Genomic DNA, 24,078 nt, shown 5'->3' with positions numbered 1-24,078 from the left:
TTACATCACGTTTGTTTGAAATAATAAATACCTTTAGTGTTGCTTTTCCGAAATGATGTTTAAATAAAATATAAACTGAATGCCAAAATTGTGTTTTTTTTTGTTTGTTAGTTGCCATTATTAGGTTGAATAAATTTGATTGTGTGAAAGATTTTTACCATGGCTAATAGAACTGTCAAAGATGCTAATACAATCAAAGGAACAAACCCCCAATACCTTATTGAAAAAATTATACGAACAAGAATTTATGACAGTCGGTACTGGAAGGAAGAATGTTTTGCTTTATCAGGTAAAGTAATCGAATCTGACAAGATTGTTAGACCTATTCATCAAATTGAACTGTATGGATTGCTTGTTCTTTTTTAATGCAGAATTTTAATTCACATTTTAAGGGTTCTTTAGTTAAAAGACATTAATTTAGGGAAGATGCTATTTACCTGGAAACCAAAAATTAAATCAATATATAATCATTAATGACACCTTTAACCATCTTGATTGTGCACTTCACGTTTCATTGCACACCTGAGGTTTAGAATTCTAGCACAATCCAACCTTTTTTACCAAATCTAGATTTTCTGAGGCTATTTACCTGGCTAACAAAATTGATTAGAAGATAAATCATAAAAAATACGAGAATTCTAAAACTTAAATTTAATGTTACCACCAACCAAACATTAATATATAATCCCTAATGGATGGATGCATCCTGGAGCGATGCTAAATTTATTCTGTTATTTTATATTTTGTTTATAAACCCATATTTAACATGGTTGCTAAGTTATTACAAAAAATCATTATTTGTTTTTGTGTAACACAATTTTCTTTTTTGAATTATAGCGGAATTACTCGTTGACAAAGCTATGGAACTGAAATACATTGGAGGGGTTTATGGAGGAAACATCAAACCAACACCATTTCTTTGTCTTATTTTAAAGATGTTGCAGATTCAACCAGACAAGGATATTGTGGTAGAGTTTATAAGAAATGAAGACTTTAAGTGAGTTGTGTTTTTGAAAATAAATTTCTGATTTTATGAATTGTATCGGTGAATCAAAAGTTAACCGTTCACATGTATCAGATATGTGAGATGCTTAGGAGCATTCTACATGAGATTAACAGGAACATCCCTTGATTGCTACAAATATTTGGAACCATTGCTCAATGATTTCAGAAAAATAAAGAGCCTTAAACGAGATGGAAGTAAGGTTTCACACAAACATACTTTTAACTCATAATACTGCATACACTAAATTAATATTACTTCTCTTAGATTTTATGTTGACACACATTGATGAATTTGTTGATGATATGCTGCGCGAAGAAAGATTGTGTGATATTATTTTACCAAGAATTCAGGTTACTTGCTGACAAAGATAATTCAATTTTGTTTTTTAAAGAAGTTTGACTTTCAAAGTATTTTGTTTTTAACTATAAAATTGCTGATTTTTACAGAAACGACAAACAATGGAAGAAACAGAGAAACTGGAGCCACGCATTTCAGCTTTGGATGATGATCTGGATGACCTTGGAGAATCAAGTGACGAGGAAATGGTGCCAGAAGTTCCCGAAAAACCTTCCAGACGAAATATGTCTCCATCAAGGTTAGTGAATATATTATAACCCCATTGTTGCACCTCACTAAATAATCTTCAATTAATCATAGTCTAAAGCAGTGATTCCCAAACTGTCGGCCATGACCAAGTAGTTCGCCACCAAACCATGGAACCTTATTTAAAAATATTGCTAATGAATATGTTTGGTTTTACTAAATTGTTAGTATATCTAAAACTTTAGCACGACGCCTTTTGCATAATGTTTGGCTATTTTTGAACTACGTAAAGGCAATAATTTTCGGACGTCGCACGATTCTTGCTTTTACATAGTTTGTGCTTGACCGAAACTCTTCAGGCACCATGCTTACTCTGGAGCTATCAACAAAAAAAAATTGTCTAACTTACAATTTCACGTTTCCTAAAAGTTGTATTACACATTTTTCTTGTGATCATTGGCGTAACTTAAATGAAAATATATCGAAGACAAAAAAAGTTTGGGAACCCCTGGTCTAACGATTGTTGCACTGAGTCATGTTCTGCATCTTTTCCCTTTTCGTAAGATGTTGCCCATTTACTCTGTACGACATAAAATTTCGCTTTAAATTTATTAAAAACTCTGATCACAATAGTAGCCTACTTGACAACGATTTTCTACAGAGAAAGACATCGCAGATCGCCGTCACCACGAAGGAGAAGGTCTAGGAGCCGTTCGCCGCGGAGACGAAAGAGCAGGTATGTGGGCCGGATACAAAAAAGCAGCAAAATACTCGTCCAACGGCCCTGGCAATATTAGATGTTGTTTGTTTGGCCTTGCAGAACTCCCCCGAGAAGACATCGCTCCAAGGAGAGGGAAAGAGCGCGCTCGCCCCATCGCTCCTCGCACAAACACAACGACGACGATGGAAGGTAAGAAATAGGCTCGTGTTATATAGAGAAGAGTTCAGGAATACCAATTGTGTTTTTTTTCTTGCACTAATAAAAGGAAGAAGAAAAGCAGCAAACGACGCAAGGACGATAAGTCCGAAGTCAGTCAGGAAATCAAGGAGGCCAACGAGCTGCGCGCCAAACTCGGACTCAAGCCACTCAAGATGTAGACAATCACCATACAGCTGTCGCTCGCGTGTTTTTTTTTATTGCTTGCCAGCAGAGCACCCTCAAAGGTACAAGCTGGCGGCGAAAATAATGTCCCGCTTGATGAGTCGAATCCCTTCGGCGAACTTGTTCTCGAGATGCGTGTTGCCGATTGCCTTGGCCGCGTGGCACATTTCCCGCAGAAGCTCCTCGAGTCGTCGCATGCACCGGATTATACTGCCTGTAACACGAGCGAAATAATAAAAATATCATGTCTTTTCATTAAAAAATGTGAAAACAGGGAAAGTAACATTTTGGGACGCACATTTCAGTTAGACAAGGGCATACGAGGTTAGTCACTGACTTAATTGAAGTTTGAATTATGCTGTGTTACGTATCCTTAAGGGGCCTACAGCAAATTCCCCCAAAAAACGAGCAAATTAACTATCAGTTTGCGTTGTGAATTATTTCCTTTTATCAAGATGAGTTGTAGATGGATTTAAATAAGGGAGGGAAATGAAACCAGTAGGGTGCATAAAGACGGCTACTTATTAACGTTCTGGGCAAATTTTCCCGACTTACCTTCAAAAGTGTCGGTAATTTCCGCAACCTGCGCAAAGGTCGATCCGTTGCACCACATGTACACCACGTCCATCAACATGGTCTTAAACGATTGGACGTATTCCTCTTCATCTAAGGGAAGTTTGGCTTCGATAGAAATCTAAGTGGCAAGCCGTACAATAGGTTTCAAAATGCTGACCAAACGCTTACCAAAACGAAAAGTTTAACCAGGAGTTGCTTACCTTTGCGATTCTTCTGGCTGCTTCGTGCATTTGTCGTAGAGGACTCGCTAGGTCTTCGCTCAATTTCGGGACGCTTTTCGACTAAACAATAAAGTTTGCAATGAATTTCACGCCACGCACTTACAATTGTCTCCAGGACGGCTCACCTTTTCGTCGAATACGAAACAGCTGAGCAGGGCGCAACACTGGCTCGCAGTTAAAGTGTTGAACACTCCATTAAAGACGAGTTCCGTGAGAAGCAGCTCGTCGGCGGCGCTTATTTCGCAGGCCACGCGACCTGTTTGTGAAAAATTTTGTGTTTATCCTTTGGTTACAATTAGAGATGGTGTCAAAATTAAATTACTCTAATTTGGCCATTAATATCGATTGGGGTTGCTGATGGTGAGCCCAGCCCTTAAGGCTTAAGGCGAGGACCAAAGGCTGCTAAGAGACGGCAGGCCACGCGACCTGTTTGTGAAAAGTATTGTGTTTATCCTTTGGTTACAATTAGAGATGATGTCAAAATTAAATTACTCTAATTTGGCCACTAGTATCGATTGGGGTTGCTGATGGTGAGCCCAGCCCTTAAGGCGAGGACCAAAGGCTGCTAAGAGACGGACCAGGCCGCTAAATATACCTGTCCTTAGAACTTCTTGAAATCTCGAGAGTCACTTCGCTCATACATTTGACAGTTATATGAGTAGAAAACGTGGTTAACAGCAGAGACCGCTCGTTTTGGGTATTGCTCACACGCGAGAAAGTTTATTAAAAATTTAAGTAAAAATAACAAGAAATTTAATACCATTTTTACGATTAGTTTCGATTTTTGGGGGCAATTGAACTGCCTAATTTAAAATCAAGGACAACCGATGTTAGTCGAAGTAATTTGCTGACCACAGGCGAAAACAATTTATAAAACACAGAAGTAGACGTATTATGAAAATTTTAACCTTTTGTTTGAATAACGTCTGCTACCGAGGCGTATTCAAGCCTTCGCAATACCCTCTTTCTGCATTTGAGTTCGTTCATTTGAAGTATGGTCTGCGACTTCTTTAGAGCACGCTTCGCTTCTTTTACTTTAGTAGCAAGCTAAAAAAACGATATAACAAGCTTTTGACAGAAATAAGATTGGCTTGTAGGTCTTTTAATCGTAAAACTTAAGAGGTTGTCCAAATAAGTACTATTTAGACTACAATATGGCCATCAGGGTAAACTTGCAAATAAACAACCATTCGTATGGCTTTAAAGCAGGTCATTGTTAACAATCAAAAAAATTGTATTGACAGTTTATTATTTAATTCAACTGTAAAGAACTACTGTACGTCACTAGAATTCCATAAAGAATGAAACTGGCTTTGTATACTTTATTTTATAATACTACTACATCAATTCTTATTGTCCTAAGTGATGTCACGTCCCTCCTAAGGTTATTTAGCATAGGGATATCATATGAAGGTAAAGTTTTTTTATGAAAAAAGTATTACTTAGATACTACAATTCATAACGCGCTGTGACTACACACCAGTCCAACTAGTAACGCGAAAACAAAACCGCCCCTCAACCAACCTGTGTTTTGCGATCGCACAGCTTGTAAGTTTCCTTGATGCTGGCGCTGTTGTGAAGCGGGTGCTTGTAAAGACGACGCTCGAAAGCCTCGACCTTTCGCACAACCGACTTGAAGCGCTCGTCCTTGATGCACATGTCTTCCATCGGATCCAGCGAAGGAATGCCGTCCGGGAAACGTTTGTGCACTTCCTGAAATTTGCATTGTGATTAAAGCTTATTATTCTGCAAGTCTGAACTTCACGTGCCCAAGTTGCGGAGTAAAGTAGTATTTGCGCGATCTAAGTCGATTTGCAAGCTGACCAGTAAAGCACAAAAAAATGGTAGGATCGCAATCGCGCCCTTGTACTACATTCATGGTAAAGCTGTACGCCAAAATAATTGTTGAAATAACGTTTGTGGGAAAAAGGTCGGAACATGTAATGAATTGCAAAAACAACACACAGCAGCAGCAAACGCAAGGATGAGGAATTGCCGCTTATACATTGCGAGTGTCGTGGCTGAAATTTGTCAGGATAGGTTGAGAAAAAAGAATAGACGGTGATGGCAGTTATAGCGCGACTATCACAACTGATCTTCTCAGGTTCAAAAGGAAAGTTATTGTTCCAGTTCGAATGTAGAGCTTTGATGAAGGAAATCTAAAATACTAAATCCAAGTATTTATTTAAACCCATGTGTGCAAAATACTAATGCGGTCTTTCTTTGGAAGATCTAGAGGTGGAGCTACTTTATTTTTCGGGTTCGTATTGAAAAAAAAAACGATATACCTTTGCCATAATCAGCGACATCATATTAAAATAGTTAAGGGAGATAAACTCAGTCTTCGAATAATTGTTAGAATAACAGAAAAACAATGACCAGTATAACCACCCACCTGCAGGGAGCGATAGAGCGACTGGCGATTGTCGAGCGGGCGCAGATCCTTGGGCAGAAAAAGTCGAATAGTGCTGATGTCGGTGACGAGCTGCAGCAGCACAGGCACCACGGCCATCTCGCCCTGACGCTCCTGGCCCGCTTCGGCCGGCCTCGGGATGCCCAGGGTGGTCGAGCGGATGCTTTCCTTGCTGCAGTGGAGCAGGGCATCGACCACGTACTCGGGATCCGGCTCGTCTTCTCCGGCTCCCGCCCGCGACCTGCCACCGACTGGCTTGGGTTGCTTCTTCTGGAAGTTGACCGCCACGCCCCAGCCGAAGTCGTGCTCGCCGTTGCGTACCTTGATTCGCGACGACAATGAGTTATCGAAAAAACGAGAGCGAGTATACCGCTATGAAACTGGCCGTGTCATATGCTTGGCCTTGTACAGCGCCTTTTTTCGAGACCTTTCGAAGTTGGTTTTAACCCGCGACTCAGGCAAGGTTGACGACAAATGGGAAAGGTATCAGGGTTTATTCATTTTGTTTCAGTTCACAACATTTAAAAGCTTTTTTCAGCCTGTAGATTTCCAATAGTTAAAAGGGCTATTTAAGCTTAGTCCTAGCTTCGTTTTGTTAGGTTTTATCGCTGTTTTAAATAGGCTTTATGGTGCATTTTTTTATATGTAAACTATCCCGGACGTATAACAAATATTTAGGCGAATATTTTCTATATTTGTTTGTGAAACTGTGCAAAGAAAACTATATCTGGCTGGGTTATTCGCAAAAGAGTTTCGAGAACAAACCCCTTTCACGATTTATTTTGGTAAAAATTTGCGTTGAATCGAACTACCTCGCAGCAATAAAAGCCATTTAGAACTGATTGCTTTGCCTATGAGTCGCAACCCAATATGATTAGGTTGGGTAACCGATTTGAAGTACATTACATGGTTAGATTTGTTGATATGGGTTCTGTGCAAGATTACTCCGAAAATTAAAAAAATTGTAGAAAAAATACGTGGACACGGTCCATATTCATAAAATTCAAGTTTATTTATGCCATTTGTCTTATGTTCACTTACAAAAAATCGATAATGGGAAATTGGTCGTCAAAGCTCCAATGTCCTACTAACGAATGGTATTTGGGTTGCCGTGAAAAAAGTTTGAGAAACACTGGCCTAGACATTGTTTAAACAAACATTGAATTTTAGCCACCCAGAAAACAATGTTTTAGGAATCCCAACAACGCACCTTAATGAGCCTTCCGGGTTGCAGGAAAGGCAGGCAGTACTTGGGCATGTGAATGAACTCTTCAAGTTGCGAGCCGAGCTTTTCTAGTTGCTGCCGGATCCTGTAATACGTCATTGCTTCCTCCTCGCCTTCAATTTGTACCAACGAATGCTCCTTTTCCAGAGTGGATACCTCTGTGTTGGAAAAGATGTGTTTATAATGGTATGCTGCTGCGGGAAACCATTTAACAATTGTACTGAAAATCAAAACAACATGGTATCAGAAAATACTATATTAGCCAAACATAAGCTCTAAAGTTTACAATTACAGTGTACATAACTAAAATCGGGAGCACAAAACTTGAAATATTCATAAATTTAAATAACCTTACAATTAACATGTCAGCATACAAAAAGATAACTCTACCGCAAAAATCTCCTCTGTTTACAAAACACAATATTTATGTAAGTTTAATTTCTCTTTGCACTTACTCTCCATCATTTCAGGGATTGCTTGGTAGTGCTGGAACTGGTAGAAGGACTTTTCGAGCATGTACTCTGGGTTAATTTCTTCCACGCGAAGTAAATTTAAAACCATGTTGTACGTAAGACGAAATGCAGAGTTGAGAGGATCTGGCGAACCCTGAAAAGAACTAGCAGATTTAATAGCGGACTTTACAACAATATAAGCATAATGAAAGATTTTGTTAAATCTTTATATTTATAACAGGCCGTTGCTTTCGTCATTTCCTGTACTGTGTGACAGGTATTTTGCCTCAACTTAATTGTACAATCCAAAGTACACCGAAAAGCCATCGCAGACTCGCCGAATCTGTCGATCTATGATGCAAGCAGAGCAAGCCAGAAAAACAACTTGCCTGCAGTGAGGTTCGAACTCACGACCTCCGGTCAAGCCGGGACCGTCGCTCTACCAACTGAGCTATGCAGGCTCAGAGAGGAGCGAGTCGAGAAACAACCATGCGCCAATACTTGCACATTTTGTTAGTACAAGCAACTTCACACTGGGGGATCATCAGTCCGTATCAATCAATGAAAGACACACACAAACATATGTGTTTAATAACATCTGTGATCTAGCCCCTCGGAAGTTGCTTTATGACCAACGATTACGGCTTCCGTATCAATAGTACACCGAAAAGCCATCGCAGTAGTGGCGCATGGTTGTTTCTCGACTCGCTCCTCTCTGAGACTGCATAGCTCAGTTGGTAGAGCGACGGTCCCGGCTTGACCGGAGGTCGTGAGTTCAAACCTCACTGCAGGCCAGTTGTTTTTCTGGCTTGCTCTGCTTGCATCATAGATCGACAGATTCGGCGAGTCTGCGATGGCTTTTCGGTGTACTATTGATACGGAAGCCGTAATCGTTGGTCATAAAGCAACTTCCGAGGGGCTAGATCACAGATGTTATTAAACACATATGTTTGTGTGTGTCTTTCATTGATTGATACGGACTGATGATCCCCCAGTGTGAAGTTGCTTGTACTAACAAAATGTGCCATGGTTGTTTCTCGACTCGCTCCTCTCTGAGCCTGCATAGCTCAGTTGGTAGAGCGACGGTCCCTGCTTGACCGGAGGTCGTGAGTTCGAACCTCACTGCAGGCCAGTTGTTTTTCTGACTTGCTCTGCTTGCATCATAGATCGACAGATTCGGCGAGTCTGTGATGGCTTTTCGGTGTACTATTGATACGGAAGCCGTAATCGTTGGTCATAAAGCAACTTCCGAGGGGCTAGATCACAGATGTTATTAAACACATATGTTTGTGTGTGTCTTTCATGCAATCCAAAGTGTTACTACAACCAAATACAGTAGCACAAACCTTCACAAGTGCTTTCCCCACACTTGGTGAGAGCTTTTCGTCCACCACCATAATAACAATTCCTTTTTCATCCATACCTCTTCTTCCAGCTCGCCCACTCATTTGAATGTACTCTCCTCCAGTTATCTGACACGAAAACAAAATGGCATGTTATTGTTACTGGGCACTTATCAAAATCTTAAAAGTTTGAAAGTTTGTAAAACAAGGTGGTAATACTATTCGAAAGTAGTGTTTAAAAATATCAGCAAAATGAAAATAATCAGTATTAATTCTAGCTTTTTTATTGGCATCGAGCCTAGACACGCACCCATCTGAAGTCTTTTCCATCAAACTTTCTGATACTTGTAAATACCACTGTGTGAGCAGGCATGTTGACGCCCATTGCAAAAGTCTCTGTGGCAAATAACACCTACAGACAACAAAGGTATATGAGTTGTGAAAATATATATAGTTTGCTTAACAAACTGTTTACAATATCTTTAAAATCCAACCTTGATGAGACCTTCTGAAAACAAAATTTCAATGGTTTCTTTGATAATTGGCAGAAGGCCGCCGTGGTGAATTCCGATCCCGTTTAGTAAAAATGGTAAACTTGCTTCAACCTGTGGAAGCTTGCGATCTTCGTCAGACAAGGAATCCATTGCCTTGTCAAAAACTTCCTGCACAAGTTTTCTCTCTTCAGCTGCAAATTTAACATTTAAACCTAACCCTGACAATTTAACTAAATACTGTAGTAGCAATAACTAAAAGGTGTAGTAAAGGCCTCGCTAGAATAAAACATTAAAAACTATTATTTTTACCAAAAATTGAGGTAAGATATATAAACATTTTTATGTCAAAGTAAATTAAGCCTTATTAACACTTTCCACACAATTAAACTAGGCTTTAAAACCTACCTGTGTTAAACTCCAATCGAAAGACTTGTTTGGCATAAAATTCACATTCCTTTTTGCTGAAAGAGAACACAATAGCAGGGAGAAACTTTCGCTCCAAAATAAGCTCTACAATTTGAACACAAGCACTTCTTCCCTGAAATCATAAATCAATTGTCATACTAAATGTTTGGAAAAAATGAGATTTTTGACATTGCTACCTGTTGTCCACCTTTTCTTCCTCGTCTATTGAAGTCACTTTTTGCATTGTCGCCAACGTCACGTAGTACGGTCATGGCAGTGTTAAAGTTTTCTTCCCTAAATGTTCCCTGAAATCACAAATTATTGCAACTATAAATCAAACAAAAGTTTACATTATTTGGTATTGATTAAAAAACTGTAACCGCTGGGGGCTAAAAGAAGCTGGTTTGAAACAACTCAACTCCAGCCTACCAATGAACTCCCGGGGCCTAAGTAACTATAAAGTCAATAAGCAACATAGCACCAAAGTTACACTTAGGGGGCTGCCAGGCGTATGTATGAATCAATTCACTTATAGGCCTGGAAACCGACTCGGATGAGTCACGCTTCGACTCCACAACCCTGATTGAAACCATTACGCTGCCTAAATCTCTATTACACTGACTCAAAAAAAAAGAATATTTTTGAGCTTGCCAATTAACTCAAAACAATAAAACTTACACTATCATCCACCACCAGATGCAGACCGTCACCACCTGTTGGGAATATGTAATGTTCCAGAGGAGTTGGTCTGTACTCTGTGTACACAACATGACAAGGTTGCTTGTGTAGGTGGCATATCCATGAGGCAAACTGCCTGGCATTTGGAATAGTGGCAGAAAGAAACACATAGTGGACATTGTCGGGCAAAAGTATGATTGTTTCTTCCCAGACCACGCCACGCTCTTTGTTTCGCATGTAGTGAATTTCATCAAACACTACCCAGGCCACTTCACGCATAATCTCTGACCCTCTGTACAGCATACTGCGCAGAATCTGTATATATTTGTCAAAAAATTAGCTATTAGAGTATATGATAAAAATATAAGGTTAAGTATATTGTTCTCTCAGTCCTTATTTATTGCTACATAAAGAATAAGAAAACCAGCTTATAAATCATTTTTATCCAATCTGAATTTGCTTATAACAAACTTACCTCTGTCGTCATAACAAGGCAAGAGGCAGTCGGATTTATTGTAACATCGCCAGTCATGAGTCCCACATCCGCAAACTCCTCATACAAGTCTCTGTACTTCTGGTTGCTGAGTGCTTTGATAGGAGTTGTGTAAATAACCCTCTGTTTGTCTCTCAGTGACATTGCAATTGCATATCTTGGTAAAATATTTGTTGATTTTACAATGTTTTAACAACAAAGTTTAATAATTAAGCAAGTGACAAAAAAACTTTTTTGTGGATCAATTAATCAGTTTAGTAGTAAAAACCTGAAAATACAAATGTTGGTAAGATCTTATTTCTACCAAACATAAAAAAGTAGTACACTGGTAATGTACATCAACAGATGTTATCACATTTGAAAACATTTGCCGCAAAATTGGTTAACATTTTAACAAATATAAACTGTTCCAACAAAAAGAAGTTAAAATGAGGCAGAAAAATACAAATATTCACAGAAATGAAAAAGTTCTTACTCTGCAACCACAGTTTTTCCTGCAGAGGTGTGAGCTGACACAAGGATTGACTGGTTGTTGTCCAGGCATAGCAATGCCTCTTGCTGAAAAGGATCGAGTATGAACTTGTAATCTTTGGCAGCCTTGCCCTCCCTTGGACGAAGGACAGGAACCTCGGTTCCAGACGTAAATGCAACTTCGTGGGAACAGCCACTGACCAGCGCACTTAGGGACTTTGTTTCCACTTTGGGCAACGAATCTAATATACTAAACATCAGGTTTGTTATTACACATCAGATAATACAACTAAAGTATTTCGTTAAATAATATATAGTTTTAAAATAAATAATCCTAAATATTTATATCCACCAACCTGCCAATGTCATCTGTTTCATCCGCTGGAGCACTTTCTTCAGCAAACTCTGCTGTATCCATATTTGTCTTTGCAACATTTTCTGTAAAAAAACACTTTTTAAACTTTTTGACTTCATACATATAAAATTCCATGTTTTACAACTTTGTTTACCAAAAAAAGAATATTTTAGAAAAATCTAAGAAATTTCTATGCGTAGCCATAAACTCAGGAGAGTCCCAGCGGGGACAACCAAATGTTACAAGCTTAACAAATATGTCCCTAGTACTACTCCTAGTACTATAAAAGAACTACAATTCAATAAAATTACAAAAATTGTCTAATTGTTCTGTTTGATAAAAACAAACAAAATTTTTTTGGTTTTCCAATCTCCAAAACACTGCCATATTATAATATAAAACATACTATAAAACGAAGAATATACACATGAAGCGCGAATTTTTTTTTAATTACCGGTAGATACAGTTCAAGTTGCCAAAAAATATAGTTCAACAGATTCCTGGACCACAATTGGCTCATGGGTAGGGATCAAAGTAGAATATTGAATCCTTGGATTCGAATCCAGATGGGATTTGAATCCAATTCTGCCGTTTATTTCGGGTAATTGGAACCGATATAATTTAATATTTTACCGCGGATTGTTGCGCATAATTGCACAAACGCGTGTGGTAAGTTGGCCTGTCGCCGCGACGACCAATTTATAATGCTTGCTTTAAATGTAACCTGGTAGTGCAGTGTCAGCGTTTTTTCGGGCGACCAATTACTTCGCGTCTGGCGATAACGTTCGTCTAATAATTAAGTGTCAATCAAGCGTTATTGGGCGAGCGACTAACGTGTAATGTCAGGAGCGGAGTTCGCAATTTCCCTAAATGCGTTAAGTTGCAAAAGTAACACGTGCTGGCCATCGAGAAAATGCGTCCGCTATAGGGTTACTTAAGGTCAACTTTAGGCCAATATTCAGCGAGGTTATGCAGTTATGCACAGCGTAAATTGTCAAGTATTCGTTATGTCAATAGTAACTTTGTATTCTTTGCAGTACATTATTTGACTGCATAACAGATCAATTAGTCAAAAAAAGAGAAAGCGCTAAGACCCAACAATGCTTCTAAAAACTGTACCGAATTGCTAAAGAGTTCTGTGTGCAGTGTTCCATCGTCCTCACTATTGGCAAAAATATAAGTTTTGGCAACAACCTGGACAGTGGACATGTATTACAGTTTGCACAACTGCTTCAAATGACAGTTGTTAAGAATGTAAAACATTTTTTATTATAATGTACACATGTTAGCAATTTGTTTGGGCGATTTATTGCTGTGATTGTGGGCCCTGTCCTGTGGGGTAGATTAAGATTAATCCATTCCCCAAACAAAATCGAGGTTAAATAATTGAATAGAAATATACTAGGATTCGCTATTCTGGATTCGTTATTCTAGATTCGAAACCTATTATTCTAGAATACCTTGGTATTCTACTTTAAACATCCCTACCCATGGGCCTTTCCAAGCTACACCAATTTAAAAATTCTATGCCACACCAACTTTTAAAATAAAGTGCAATGAATGTACAACTATCACACGGCCCACAGCTACATTATAAAACAGCGTGGTCCAACTGCAGGCCCGCAGGCCAACTTTGGGAGTTCAGTTTTTTTGGCCCGCTAACTGATAGTCAGCTTTGCTTCAATCTGGCAATATCACTTCAATTTTTGTTTTTTTAAGTTTTTCGTGTTGAAATTATTTCATACCTACTGTAGCTGAACGTAGGTGTACATTCCATCAAGTTAGTATATATGCCATAGGCTATGTATAATTTGCCAGCAATAACACTTAGCTATACACAGTTTGCCGACCACTGATCTAACACAAAGTTTACCAGTTTGTATTTTTATCTTTTTAACTTCTTTGTAAGAGGTTGTTGTTTCTTGCTTTTGCTCCCGCTTTTTGCCAGATCTAACAAAATGACAAGGTTAATCGTTTGTAATTAGTCCTATAAGTTCAACTATTTTTTTTTCTTAAAATAAATTCTGTACCACATTGCCTATTTTGTTGCTATTATACATTTTAAAATCATTTAAATTTGGTTTATACCTTGGTTTGGATTTTTCTTTAACTTCTTCATCAAATACGTTAAATAAGTCTTCTCCAAAGGATGCCATTGGTCAAGGTAATGTTTAGTAACACATCTATTTATTTAACTCCAAAAATAAATTCAATAGGTATTAGTCTATACAAGTGCACATGGTGCATATTGTTATACAGAAGTAAATACTAAATAATACACAAACAAACATGATGGGTTAGTCCAGGTGGGAATAGTAGGCCTGCGCGGGAGATCTATCCTTTTCCTGCTCAGCTGCGATCATAGCCCGCATTTCATGTAAAATCAAGGAAAATGCAGTCAGCCGCGAAAAATCGCTCAAACTTACATTGCGCTAACGGTTTTCAATATAGTTCTCAATTCTCAGCCATGCAAAGTTTACAAATAAAGTTATTAGAGCAGCGCAGATTTGGGCGAAAACGTTTTTAAGCTGCAAAATCGTCTCCCTGGCGCAAAATCCAAAGCTTCCAATCTGGGGGTTAGCTAAACATATTTTTCAATCAGTAATTGAAATAAAGGCGCTGGTCTAGAATCCTACCACAACGAAACATTATTTGAATTAGGGCGCGGGTTAGCGTTTGGGTTAGGGTGGGTCAAGTGTTATTATTAAACAAAGAATATAATAATCCTTGACCCACCCACACCCTAACTCGCACCCTAACTCAAACTTTGTGCGTTGATTTTATAACTGTGGTAGGATTCTAGATCAGCGCCGAAATAAATACTATAGGACTCCTAATAAGATGTTTTAGTCTGTCAGGACAAAAATATTAAGAAGTGCAATTGATCAATTCAGGGGTGCACATATATTTAATTAAAGTATTTTTGTTCTCAAATAAAAAAAACGTTAATTATTATTGTTTTTTTTTAAATTATTTTTATTTTATTTCCTAATAGTACTGACTACTTGTTTGATAAAAGTAATAAATAAGACCAGTAAATTGAATAATGTTATTTTAAAAGTTAAACAAAAAACATACACTATTAAGCAGATTAAATAACACATGTTACTTTAGCGCTGCAACTTACTAAACGGTAATTATATCAAATATAAGCTCCATTTTTTGTCACAAACACTGGAAAGGGGAAAAACCTAATTTGAGTCATACTTTATGCTTGAAGCATGTCTTGGGGTGGAATATGTAATTTTGAGGAGGAAATTTGTTCCAGAGAGGATTTGGGGAACAATGGATGAAAAAACGATGTTATTTAATCATTTACTTTTATAATTTTTGCCTTCGTTTGTCCGCCAGTTTCCGGATGCATGTTGCAAGACAAAGACTGAACAATGTGCGCGACACAGCTCCGTCACAAGCGAGAGGCATCGCGATGCTCCTAACTAGAAATAAATTCATTGGCAATATCTAGCACGCAAGCTAGGTTATTACGCTCTCCGTAACGTTAGACTATTTGGTAGCATGTTAGATTGCCACACTCAATTTTTTAAATCATCGGTAAAAACATGCGGCTTTAGCAAATTGAGGCGGGGTCGTTACAAGAAATATGTGATAGTTATTACGTAGTCATAGCTTTATTGGATCTCACATTTTGTTTAACCTATACCGCAGACTGATTTGGCACCGGAAATGTATAGATAGACGATCTGCGCATTAGATTACAGCCGAGGAGTGTTACTGCAGTGTTTCCATACGGGCCACGTCCGACTTAAATTGTGAGTAAAGGAATTTAGTGTCAGTGAGGAACGCTAAAATGAGTTTCCGTGTATTTTAAATAGATTAGCAATAATTTTACAAATCTCGGAATTACGTCTTACACGACCCTGTTTTATTTACATGTTTTTTGTTTTTTTATTTATAATTAGATTGCGTTTCTCTATTGAAATAAGTTACAAACTAGATTGGATATTTTATTGTTGCCCATTGTCACAAGTTGCAACCAGTATAAACACCAACTGGGTTAACCGTTAACGCCTAGGCCTACTCTGGAAACACCTGGTAAGAGGTGTCGCAATCCAAAAATATTACTATTTATTGTAAAAAGGCTTGATAACTCAACCTCATGTTTAAGATTTAGTGCCTCAGATAATCTAAATTTAACGCAAACATAAAGCTAAACAGAAAAAATGATCGCGCATTTCGCCAATAAAAGATATTAATCGCAAGCTGCCGTAGAACGGTTTCTTTGCCATTATTTATTTATTTTGTTAAAACTGAATAGTAAGAAGAATGTGTTGCCGTGGAACTCTTTGTACTTTTGCCAAATAGCCCACTGTATTATAGACATGCGTTCAGGCATGTGAGACTTATACTTATGATTTAATATTTGGGGGTTAATAAAGTGTGCCGCGATTGTTTTATTCCGTATTGTGCCACAGGCTTAAAAAACACTGCTATAAAACTATAACAATATAAAACGCAATTTCCGGAATAATAGTATCGATGCCTTGTTCCAAACGCCAAATTAAAAACAATCGATGAGAGCTTCGTGGGAAGTTAGGCTATAAATGAAGAGTCCCTAAAGCTTTAATTAGACAGGATAATGTTTTTAGGAAACCGAAATACTGATCCGACTGGAGCGTTGCAGGAAAACGAAATTGTTACAGACACAGAGAATGAGCCTGGGAAAACAGTTGTAAAGACAATAGAATGTTTAACCTACAAATTATGGGAGCCGGTTATTTGCTTAATTGGTAGCGTCACTGGAGAAACATTGAAATCATGTCGTTGATCAACAACTTAAAAGGATTTTTTAACAGAAAGTGGGAGTGTTGTTGACGTTAGTGAACAGGAGGGATAAAGAGTAAAACTATTTTATAACATTTACAATTAAAATAGGAATCTTAAAATGCAACTTCGGAACGAGATATATTTAGAACTGGTCAACGAAACCAAAAACAGTGACACGACCAACAAAATTAAAAAAACATCAGTGTTGTCTCGAATGGCTGAACTGATTTTTTTGGACAAATGAAATTTATTTACGAAGTTAATCAGTTTGCGAAGTTAATTACTTGCTATAGAATTAGTTTTTTAGGTTTGGTTTGCGAAACATTGCCTAAATATAAAAGAAAATGAATTTATTGTATCCGTTCTTTAAAATATATTTGATGCTAATGACTTTGATATGGATCGTTTTGAAATGACGTTACCAATCTGAAAACACTGATCGATCGGTTACACTACATTAATAAGCACGCTAAGCCGCGAAACAACAATTTAAAATGGCAACGTTTTGCTGTTATCTTGATAATTTCGTTTACGCAAAAAGACAAAACAAATCATTAGGACATGCTGTCGAACCGGTGCTACGATGTTATATTAGAACACATCAAAAACATCAGCACCATCTAAGTTCGCCGTTGACCAATTGCACACATAAAGCACTACTATAGACTACTATATGTTACTCTGCCAATAGAAGGTATGTCCTGACAAAAAGATATTACACATAGAATTAACAGGTTGTCAGTGTCGCATTTCACAGTGGAGCAACCTGTTGGCCGGTTGGGCACTAAAACAAATTTTGTGTAGGACTGAAAGCCAATTTATTTTTACAACTTCTTGGTGATAAACAAATAAACAAAATTGAGAATGGCGCCAAAGAATTGCCTAAACCAGCGACGGTAAGGCATGCGAAACAAATATAAAATAATAATTAAGGCAGAGTTTTGTTACTTCAAATGAGTGTTTTATCAGATAATATAACATGTTACAGTAAAGCAATTTTAATATTATGTAGCACATAAGCATGAAGACATAAAATCGACTCGGGTTGGTCTACAGTGGATTTCTTGAAGTAAATAGTAAAAAACACCATTATTTGAAGTTATAGCTTTACAGAGCGCTGGGCGTTATATGAAACTCCGGTGGGAGAAACTCTAGGATACAAGCGTGAAGTGAGATCATATTGTCATCTTGACAAGCGTAAAGCGAGGTGAGTGCACATAAAACGGTTTGACATAAAACGTATAAAAAATGTTATGACCTATACAGAGCGCATTATGGCGAATGTTGTGGGTCGAGTTTAGCAGCCTTTACATTTGTCTACAAGTCTTGGTGTTTTTAGCGTCGGACCATCGTGGTAAATGGTCTGACAGCCGTCCAAAATTAGCCTAATTTTTTTTCTATTGGCTAGACTCGCTCTGACGTCGTGCTATAGGCTCAAGGCTATCAATAGATCATTGTGGTTAATCGAAAATAAACGTTAATAAACAAAAAATGCCTTCGGTGAACACAACGACCCTGTACAAACATACAAGGCTCAAGGCTATCAATAGATCATTGTGGTTAATCGAAAATAAACGTTAATAAACAAAAAATGCCTTGGGTCAACACAACGACCCTGTACAAACATACACTCCCTTAAAATTGATTTCTTAAATCAAGATAGAATGATTTGGCAGGACGATCACCAATTAGCTACTACATTGCGGAACATAATCTGCAACTGGGCGAGGTAATTGGAAGAAGGGAAAACACAACAAGCAATAAAATATATTTTATATATATATCTGGCACAATTGCGCTTTTCAAACGAATTGTCATGTAGTTATGCTTTCATAAATAATTTATTTGTATACAGTGCAGGAAAGGACTTGCTGCATTTCACCTGGCGCCCGAAAAAACGGCCGCCGTCTTGCACAGTGAAGGCCTATTATGACAATTACGCAAAAAATTAAAAACCTGGCAAGGATAAGTTTAGTGTGACGAACATTGAGTTGGCAATTTAATCGCTTTTTATTGGCGTTGCGCCAGACGACAAGGTCCTGGCCTCTTGGCTCGCCGCCGCCCTTCTGCTTCGCATTATGTGCTTGTACATTCCGGAGAACATCTTCCAGAACCAGTTAATGTTGAGGATGTCCAGTACCATGCAAGTTCCTATCCACGACACGTGGATGGGGGTGGATACACTGCAATAATGTTAAAACACGTCACATTTTTAGAAGCCGAAAAGTCGGCTTAGATGAAACCACAAACTTAATTAGTGTTAGTTAAATATAACGATAATCAGTTTTTGAACCACACTTGGCCTTTACCACTATGATTTTATGCTCTTATTTGCATATTTAAAGTTCATTTTTAATTGTTAACAAAGCTCACCAACCTGGAATACGATTCCAACTGTGTTATGTAAGGTACCATGATGTAAAAGTAAGGCATGGTAAGGATTCTCGAAATGAAGAAAGATGCAGTCATTACAACACCATTCCAAAAGTATAGGTTACTTTTTTTGTCTCCTGTTATAGAAAGGCACCATCTGCATACAAAGAAAAAACACTTAAATAAGCACAATTCAGGAAGTTGTCCTTGAATAAAATTAAAATAAGTCAAGTGGATGATTTGTAATGCTATATTGTATTCAAATACAGAGCTGGCTGAAACATCAGCAAAGGTTTAAAATGTTTTGATGTTTTCATGTTGTTGCAGTTAACAGTATATTTGCAAAACGATGTATATAAATGTATATTATATATAAAACGATATATATCCATTACTCGTATATCTATATATCCACCATGTATTTTATTTTTACTTTAACAAGGTGTATACAATCTAATTGTTCTGTAACATTTAAAACTTGTTACTAACCTTAAATTTACAAAAGGTGTTGACAGTTCTGCCAACAGGCGAAAGTTGGCCACAGAATATAACACTCCAGCACTCTGCAAATAAATAAACAACATGTATATAGTAAATAACATATAACAAAACATGTTTAGCCTAACAAATTGGATTGGCTAATACACTGGGTCTGTAGACATACACCATGCATTTCGATTTATTCTATCAAATTTTAAGAAATAAACTTAAAAAGAAACTGATTGATAATGGATAATACATAATTTTATTTCTTAAAAGTGTTTGTCTTCCAGCTTAATAGAAGCCAATTCTGATGGCAAACAGCAAGAATTAGACCTGCAATAAATCACAAACAACAACTTGGCAGGTTGGACTTTGGTCAAGGGGCCTTCACAAACAACTAGAGATTACTAAGCAAGTGGAACACCATAGCATACATGTTTTTGTTTAAACAGTATCCCAGGATTAAACCTGTTTACACAGCTTTTATTACATTTTATCAAACTGCTAATTACTTCTTTGAGATTCCAAAAACTTGTACTTTTAAATTTATATAAACCATTGCGAAATCTTAGGGATTTTTAACATCCACAGGTTTAGTTTATTTGTAATGTAAATAACTTACCAATGAATAAATATAAGCATAGGCAGAACTGGCATGGTGCACTATCATTCCAACAGAACCACCAACCTGGTCATACTTAGTAATCATTATATATAGATCTAAATATAAAAACAATTTATTAATAACTTAGTTGCAAACCAAACAGATTGGTAAAAACAAACAAATAATTTTGTTTAAGTGATTGGTTAACGGTTTGTTATGTACATTAGATATATATATTAATTGTAATATTAAATGATTAAGTATTTGAAGTTGTAACACAAGGAAATATTAAACTTTTATTTAAAAAAACAAATACATATATACCTGCTATAAGATAGCCAAGAGTTATAGAAATGTTGATTTCTGCTATTTTTGACTCCCCCCTATGCAAAAAAACAAGTTCTAAAGTTATAGATGAGTCGTCTGAATGTCCTGGGCCGACTAACTCAAACATACATCTACATAACATTAAGGATAAATCAAGTAGCAGGCTTAATTACTTTGTAAATATACAGACCATAAAAGTAACACACTGGAAAATCTACATTGTCCATGCTAATATTTCATAAAACACTGCAATTCTTACCAAACTAAATCATTTCTGACATTTTCATCAAACATCAAGATATATATGGCAATAAGTGTGACTGTCGCAGCATGTACTGTAGAACTGTTCCTATGGAAGGAAAAGAAAAGGTAAATATAATATCACTTTATCAACCAACACTCACAAGGCAAAACATTGATTTATAAACATATTCAGTTTCCGTTATTGGTAAAAATTTTAGGTAATAATATATCATGATATTCTTGGATGCACGAATATAGTACAATTATATATAACATAGATTCAATAAAAAGATTGAAAATGAATTGGGATAGAAAACTTACAAACTATAACCTACAATACCAGCTGTACACCAAAATACTAGATTAACTAACGAATAAAAAAATAGGTTTAATTTATACATCCTAGAAATCTCTTATTACACACATGTAGAAAGTTAATAAGACGCCATGTATCTATAACACTTGTAGAAGTGCACATTTTGGCTTACAAAACAAGTTGAGTCTGTAAGGGATCACCATCAACAGCATGTGCTACTGCATGTCAATTTTAATGAAAACAATTTGTGCTCTTATCTTTACCGAATTAAGGTAACCCTCACATTTACATTCCTGCAAAGGTGTAATACTTCCTTCGTAAGGATTTAAGGTTAGTCAGATTGTAAGAAACAATTACGAAGTTAACATACTATACAAGTTCCACAAAATTTTAAATCAGGCCAGCTGCTATTTTTTGAAGAGGCTATTCACCTGGACACCAAAGTAGTTCAAATTAACATAATAATCACAAATGGGTGCAATTACTAAAAAGTAATTTAAATCAATTGCCAAAGCAATCATTGAATTTATGCAAAACTCGGAAAATAAAGTATAATAGCCCCACCACCAAACCCAATTGCTAACCTTAACCCAAATCAATAAATAATCACATTCTCATGCAGGCGTAAAAGAGCGGTCTGATTAAATAGTCCCTTCATTCCTTATAGTTAACCGTCACTTTGAGATAAAGTTTGGTACCCGTGCTTCATACATATTTTTAAAAAGTTTTTATGTTATTTCCTCAGATTATTATCCTCATATGTCAATATTTGCCAGAGAGCCACAATGCCTTACCAATCAAATTTTTTTTGTTAGGAAAGTGGATCATATTAAGCGTTTTATAACTTAGATAAACTAAGGAAAATAATAAAAAAACTAATAATTGTGTAAAATAGTGTTTATATTCAAAAGAAGCAAACCACATTTTCAATTTTTCCTAATGTATTTTCATGACTTGTTTTATATTATTAAAAATTTAACAGATAAAACACTTTCTAATTTTTTGTCTCCAGGCATTAATTTGAGGTAACTGAAAAATTCTTGTGAGTCTACAAATGCAGAATAACTAAGGCGTCTTAGATCCAGTTTGCATATTCCTAGTGTACAGCGCCCTGATTGCATTCATAATTTGTGGCCGCCAAAGATTCAGTCAAAAAGCTTTTTGCCGAAATCCTATGTCAAAATAGGACAATATGGCAAAAATGGTTAATGCGGCTACTTCTAGGCCGGCAATATTTCATGGCAAAAGACAGCACTGGCATGGTTTGGGGCAAGAATTCCACACCAAAGATCTTTGGCGGAAAGGCACTGGAATGCAATTGTATGTTACAGTGTTACTTTCAGGTGTCAAATTAAGGGCTTTTGTACACCAGAGGTTCGGAATCTTGCAATAACTCAACATTTAAGCGAAAACATGTGTAATTTACTAATTTAGGTATGTAGGCTATTTAAAAAAAAATTGGTTGTTACCTGCCACAAAATGCAGCCTGGTCTTAAATTAAAAAGCAACATAAAATATTCGGCGCTCTTTCACTATTGTACATAAAAATTAATAAAAAAATTTTTTCTTTAAATGCCGCATACCACAACACATATTGTTTGGGTTAGGGTGCGGGTTAGCGTTTGGTCGAGGGTGGGTCAAGTTATTATTAATAATAAACATAATATTACTTGACCCACACTCACCCAAACGCTAACCCGCACCCTAACCCAAACAATATGCGTTGTGGTATCCGGTATTATTATTATTATTTTTTTTTGCATAACTTTTCATGTACAATAGTGAAAGAGCGCCAAATATTCATGGTTAAAAATAATGCTGAACATATTGCATTGTTATTAGGTAGTTTACCTGGTATGCCACTCCAGTTTGTGGTTCTCCTGCAATTTGTTAAACATTGGAATGCTGTTCGATAGGTAAGGACTCACTTTTATGGTAAAGTACAGAAAGAAAACCATACTTATTGTAGCATACAGAATAAACCAGTACATTTTATTGTCCCACTTGCAAGCCAAAATATACCTTAAAATAAAAAATGAGTGTCACAACTGAGAATATTGTCAAACAAAATTTCAAACAACCTTAAACGATGCATTAACGTCTTATTGCAGACATATACAACACACAAGTGGCACAATAAGACTTTTATAACAAAAAACAGATTGCGTAATAAAGTCCGATATTTAGAAACCTTCGAATACCACAAGAAGATTACCAAATAGTTCCATGTAGTTTAGATAAATTAAAAAATACAGTAAAATTTTAACAAGTATCTTATGAAAGTTAACCATATTTTCAATTTATTAATAAAAACTTTTTTTTTTGATATAGTATTTAGTTAGCGTTCGTGTTGCTTTTGCAGTACAAAATAAAATGAATATCTCTACAATAAAAAACATGTATAGAAATACGAACAGTTAAACAAAAATGAACATACAGTATTTCTCCAAAAATCTAAACACATAAAAATATACAGAAACATTTATTAAGGTTAGTACTTTTATAGCAAATAAACTGTTTTAACTCAAAAACATTGTTGGTACTTTCCCTAAACTGGAAGAGCCTAAGTCTGAAAAAAATACTTTTTATCTTTGAAATGCGATTCCTACCAAACAGCTGGCATTCGAATAATTTAATAGAGAAAATTGTTTGCGGTAACTATTAAAATAATGCTGCGTCTACGATCGACCCAAAATAAAACAATAGACTAAAGATAGCGTTTGTTTTAGTTGATTCCTGACATAAACAAACCAAAACGATATTAGGGCTTACAAACAGGGGAACAGGACCTCCAACACCCTGCATATGCCACTGACCAGGGGTTGTTAAACAGGGTTGGATCCTTGGTGGTCCAAGGACTAGTTTTTTTGCTCCATGCTCACCTTTTTTTAAAAAAAAAGAGTTGAATAGAAAAAACGCTCCTTCGCCTTCTGTTGATTGAATTTAGACTTTATGGCAGTTTCACAATACAGTTTGTGTTTTGCTGGACCGTGAACACCAGGTTTCTTAGGCCTATTTGTTATATGACGTCATCTCAAAATGTTTCATGCCGACCGTGGTTCGCGCGAAACAAAACTTGTTTTTAGTGGTGTGCGTTAAAAACAGTTTAAGAACCCCTGAACTTGACTGTCACACTGATGTGCATGCAGCTTGGGTCGACAATTTTGCAA

General features: G+C 36.7%; 3 protein-coding genes and 2 non-coding genes across 5 annotated transcripts; 2 read left to right on the top strand and 3 right to left on the bottom strand.

Annotated features, from left to right (window-relative positions):
* The first annotated feature begins 131 nt into the window (after positions 1–131).
* LOC146164567 (pre-mRNA-splicing factor 38A-like) lies at positions 132–2,741 on the top strand. Its single transcript, XM_083382335.1, has 8 exons — positions 132–289; positions 838–997; positions 1,079–1,200; positions 1,271–1,356; positions 1,453–1,601; positions 2,211–2,285; positions 2,370–2,459; positions 2,536–2,741. The coding sequence occupies exons 1-8, from the start codon at positions 160–162 to the stop codon at positions 2,645–2,647; spliced, it is 924 nt and encodes a 307-aa protein (XP_083238461.1). The 5' UTR covers positions 132–159; the 3' UTR covers positions 2,648–2,741.
* Positions 2,320–13,966, bottom strand: LOC146164564 (exosome RNA helicase MTR4-like). Its single transcript, XM_083382314.1, has 20 exons — positions 13,866–13,966; positions 13,651–13,727; positions 11,779–11,860; positions 11,427–11,672; positions 10,934–11,108; positions 10,459–10,773; positions 9,978–10,085; positions 9,781–9,913; positions 9,376–9,566; positions 9,192–9,293; positions 8,885–9,010; positions 7,542–7,692; positions 7,072–7,244; positions 5,844–6,182; positions 4,973–5,161; positions 4,357–4,495; positions 3,574–3,704; positions 3,428–3,508; positions 3,207–3,345; positions 2,320–2,865 (listed from the first exon to the last, which is right to left on the bottom strand). The coding sequence occupies exons 1-20, from the start codon at positions 13,931–13,933 to the stop codon at positions 2,708–2,710; spliced, it is 3,123 nt and encodes a 1,040-aa protein (XP_083238440.1). The 5' UTR covers positions 13,934–13,966; the 3' UTR covers positions 2,320–2,707.
* Trnaa-ggc (transfer RNA alanine (anticodon GGC)) lies at positions 7,925–7,999 on the bottom strand. The gene has a single exon. It is a non-coding gene; the product is annotated as a tRNA-Ala (tRNA).
* On the top strand, positions 8,595–8,669 carry Trnaa-ugc (transfer RNA alanine (anticodon UGC)). Its single transcript has one exon. It is a non-coding gene; the product is annotated as a tRNA-Ala (tRNA).
* Positions 13,967–16,916: 2,950 nt separating the features above from the next.
* Positions 16,917–23,032, bottom strand: LOC146164563 (TLC domain-containing protein 4-like). The gene is made up of 8 exons (XM_083382338.1): positions 22,990–23,032; positions 22,760–22,930; positions 20,609–20,698; positions 20,347–20,405; positions 20,041–20,138; positions 19,425–19,498; positions 18,940–19,092; positions 16,917–18,745 (listed from the first exon to the last, which is right to left on the bottom strand). Exons 1-8 carry the CDS (start codon positions 23,001–23,003, stop codon positions 18,562–18,564), a joined length of 843 nt encoding a protein of 280 aa, XP_083238464.1. The 5' UTR covers positions 23,004–23,032; the 3' UTR covers positions 16,917–18,561.
* Between the last annotated feature and the right edge of the window lie 1,046 nt (positions 23,033–24,078).

The sequence above is a fragment of the Ascidiella aspersa genome, chromosome 2, assembly GCF_963924565.1.
Source record: "Ascidiella aspersa chromosome 2, kaAscAspe10.2, whole genome shotgun sequence".
NCBI lineage: Eukaryota > Metazoa > Chordata > Ascidiacea > Phlebobranchia > Ascidiidae > Ascidiella > Ascidiella aspersa.
Note: the sequence above shows the minus strand (reverse complement) of the source record. Positions and strands in the feature narration are given on the sequence as shown.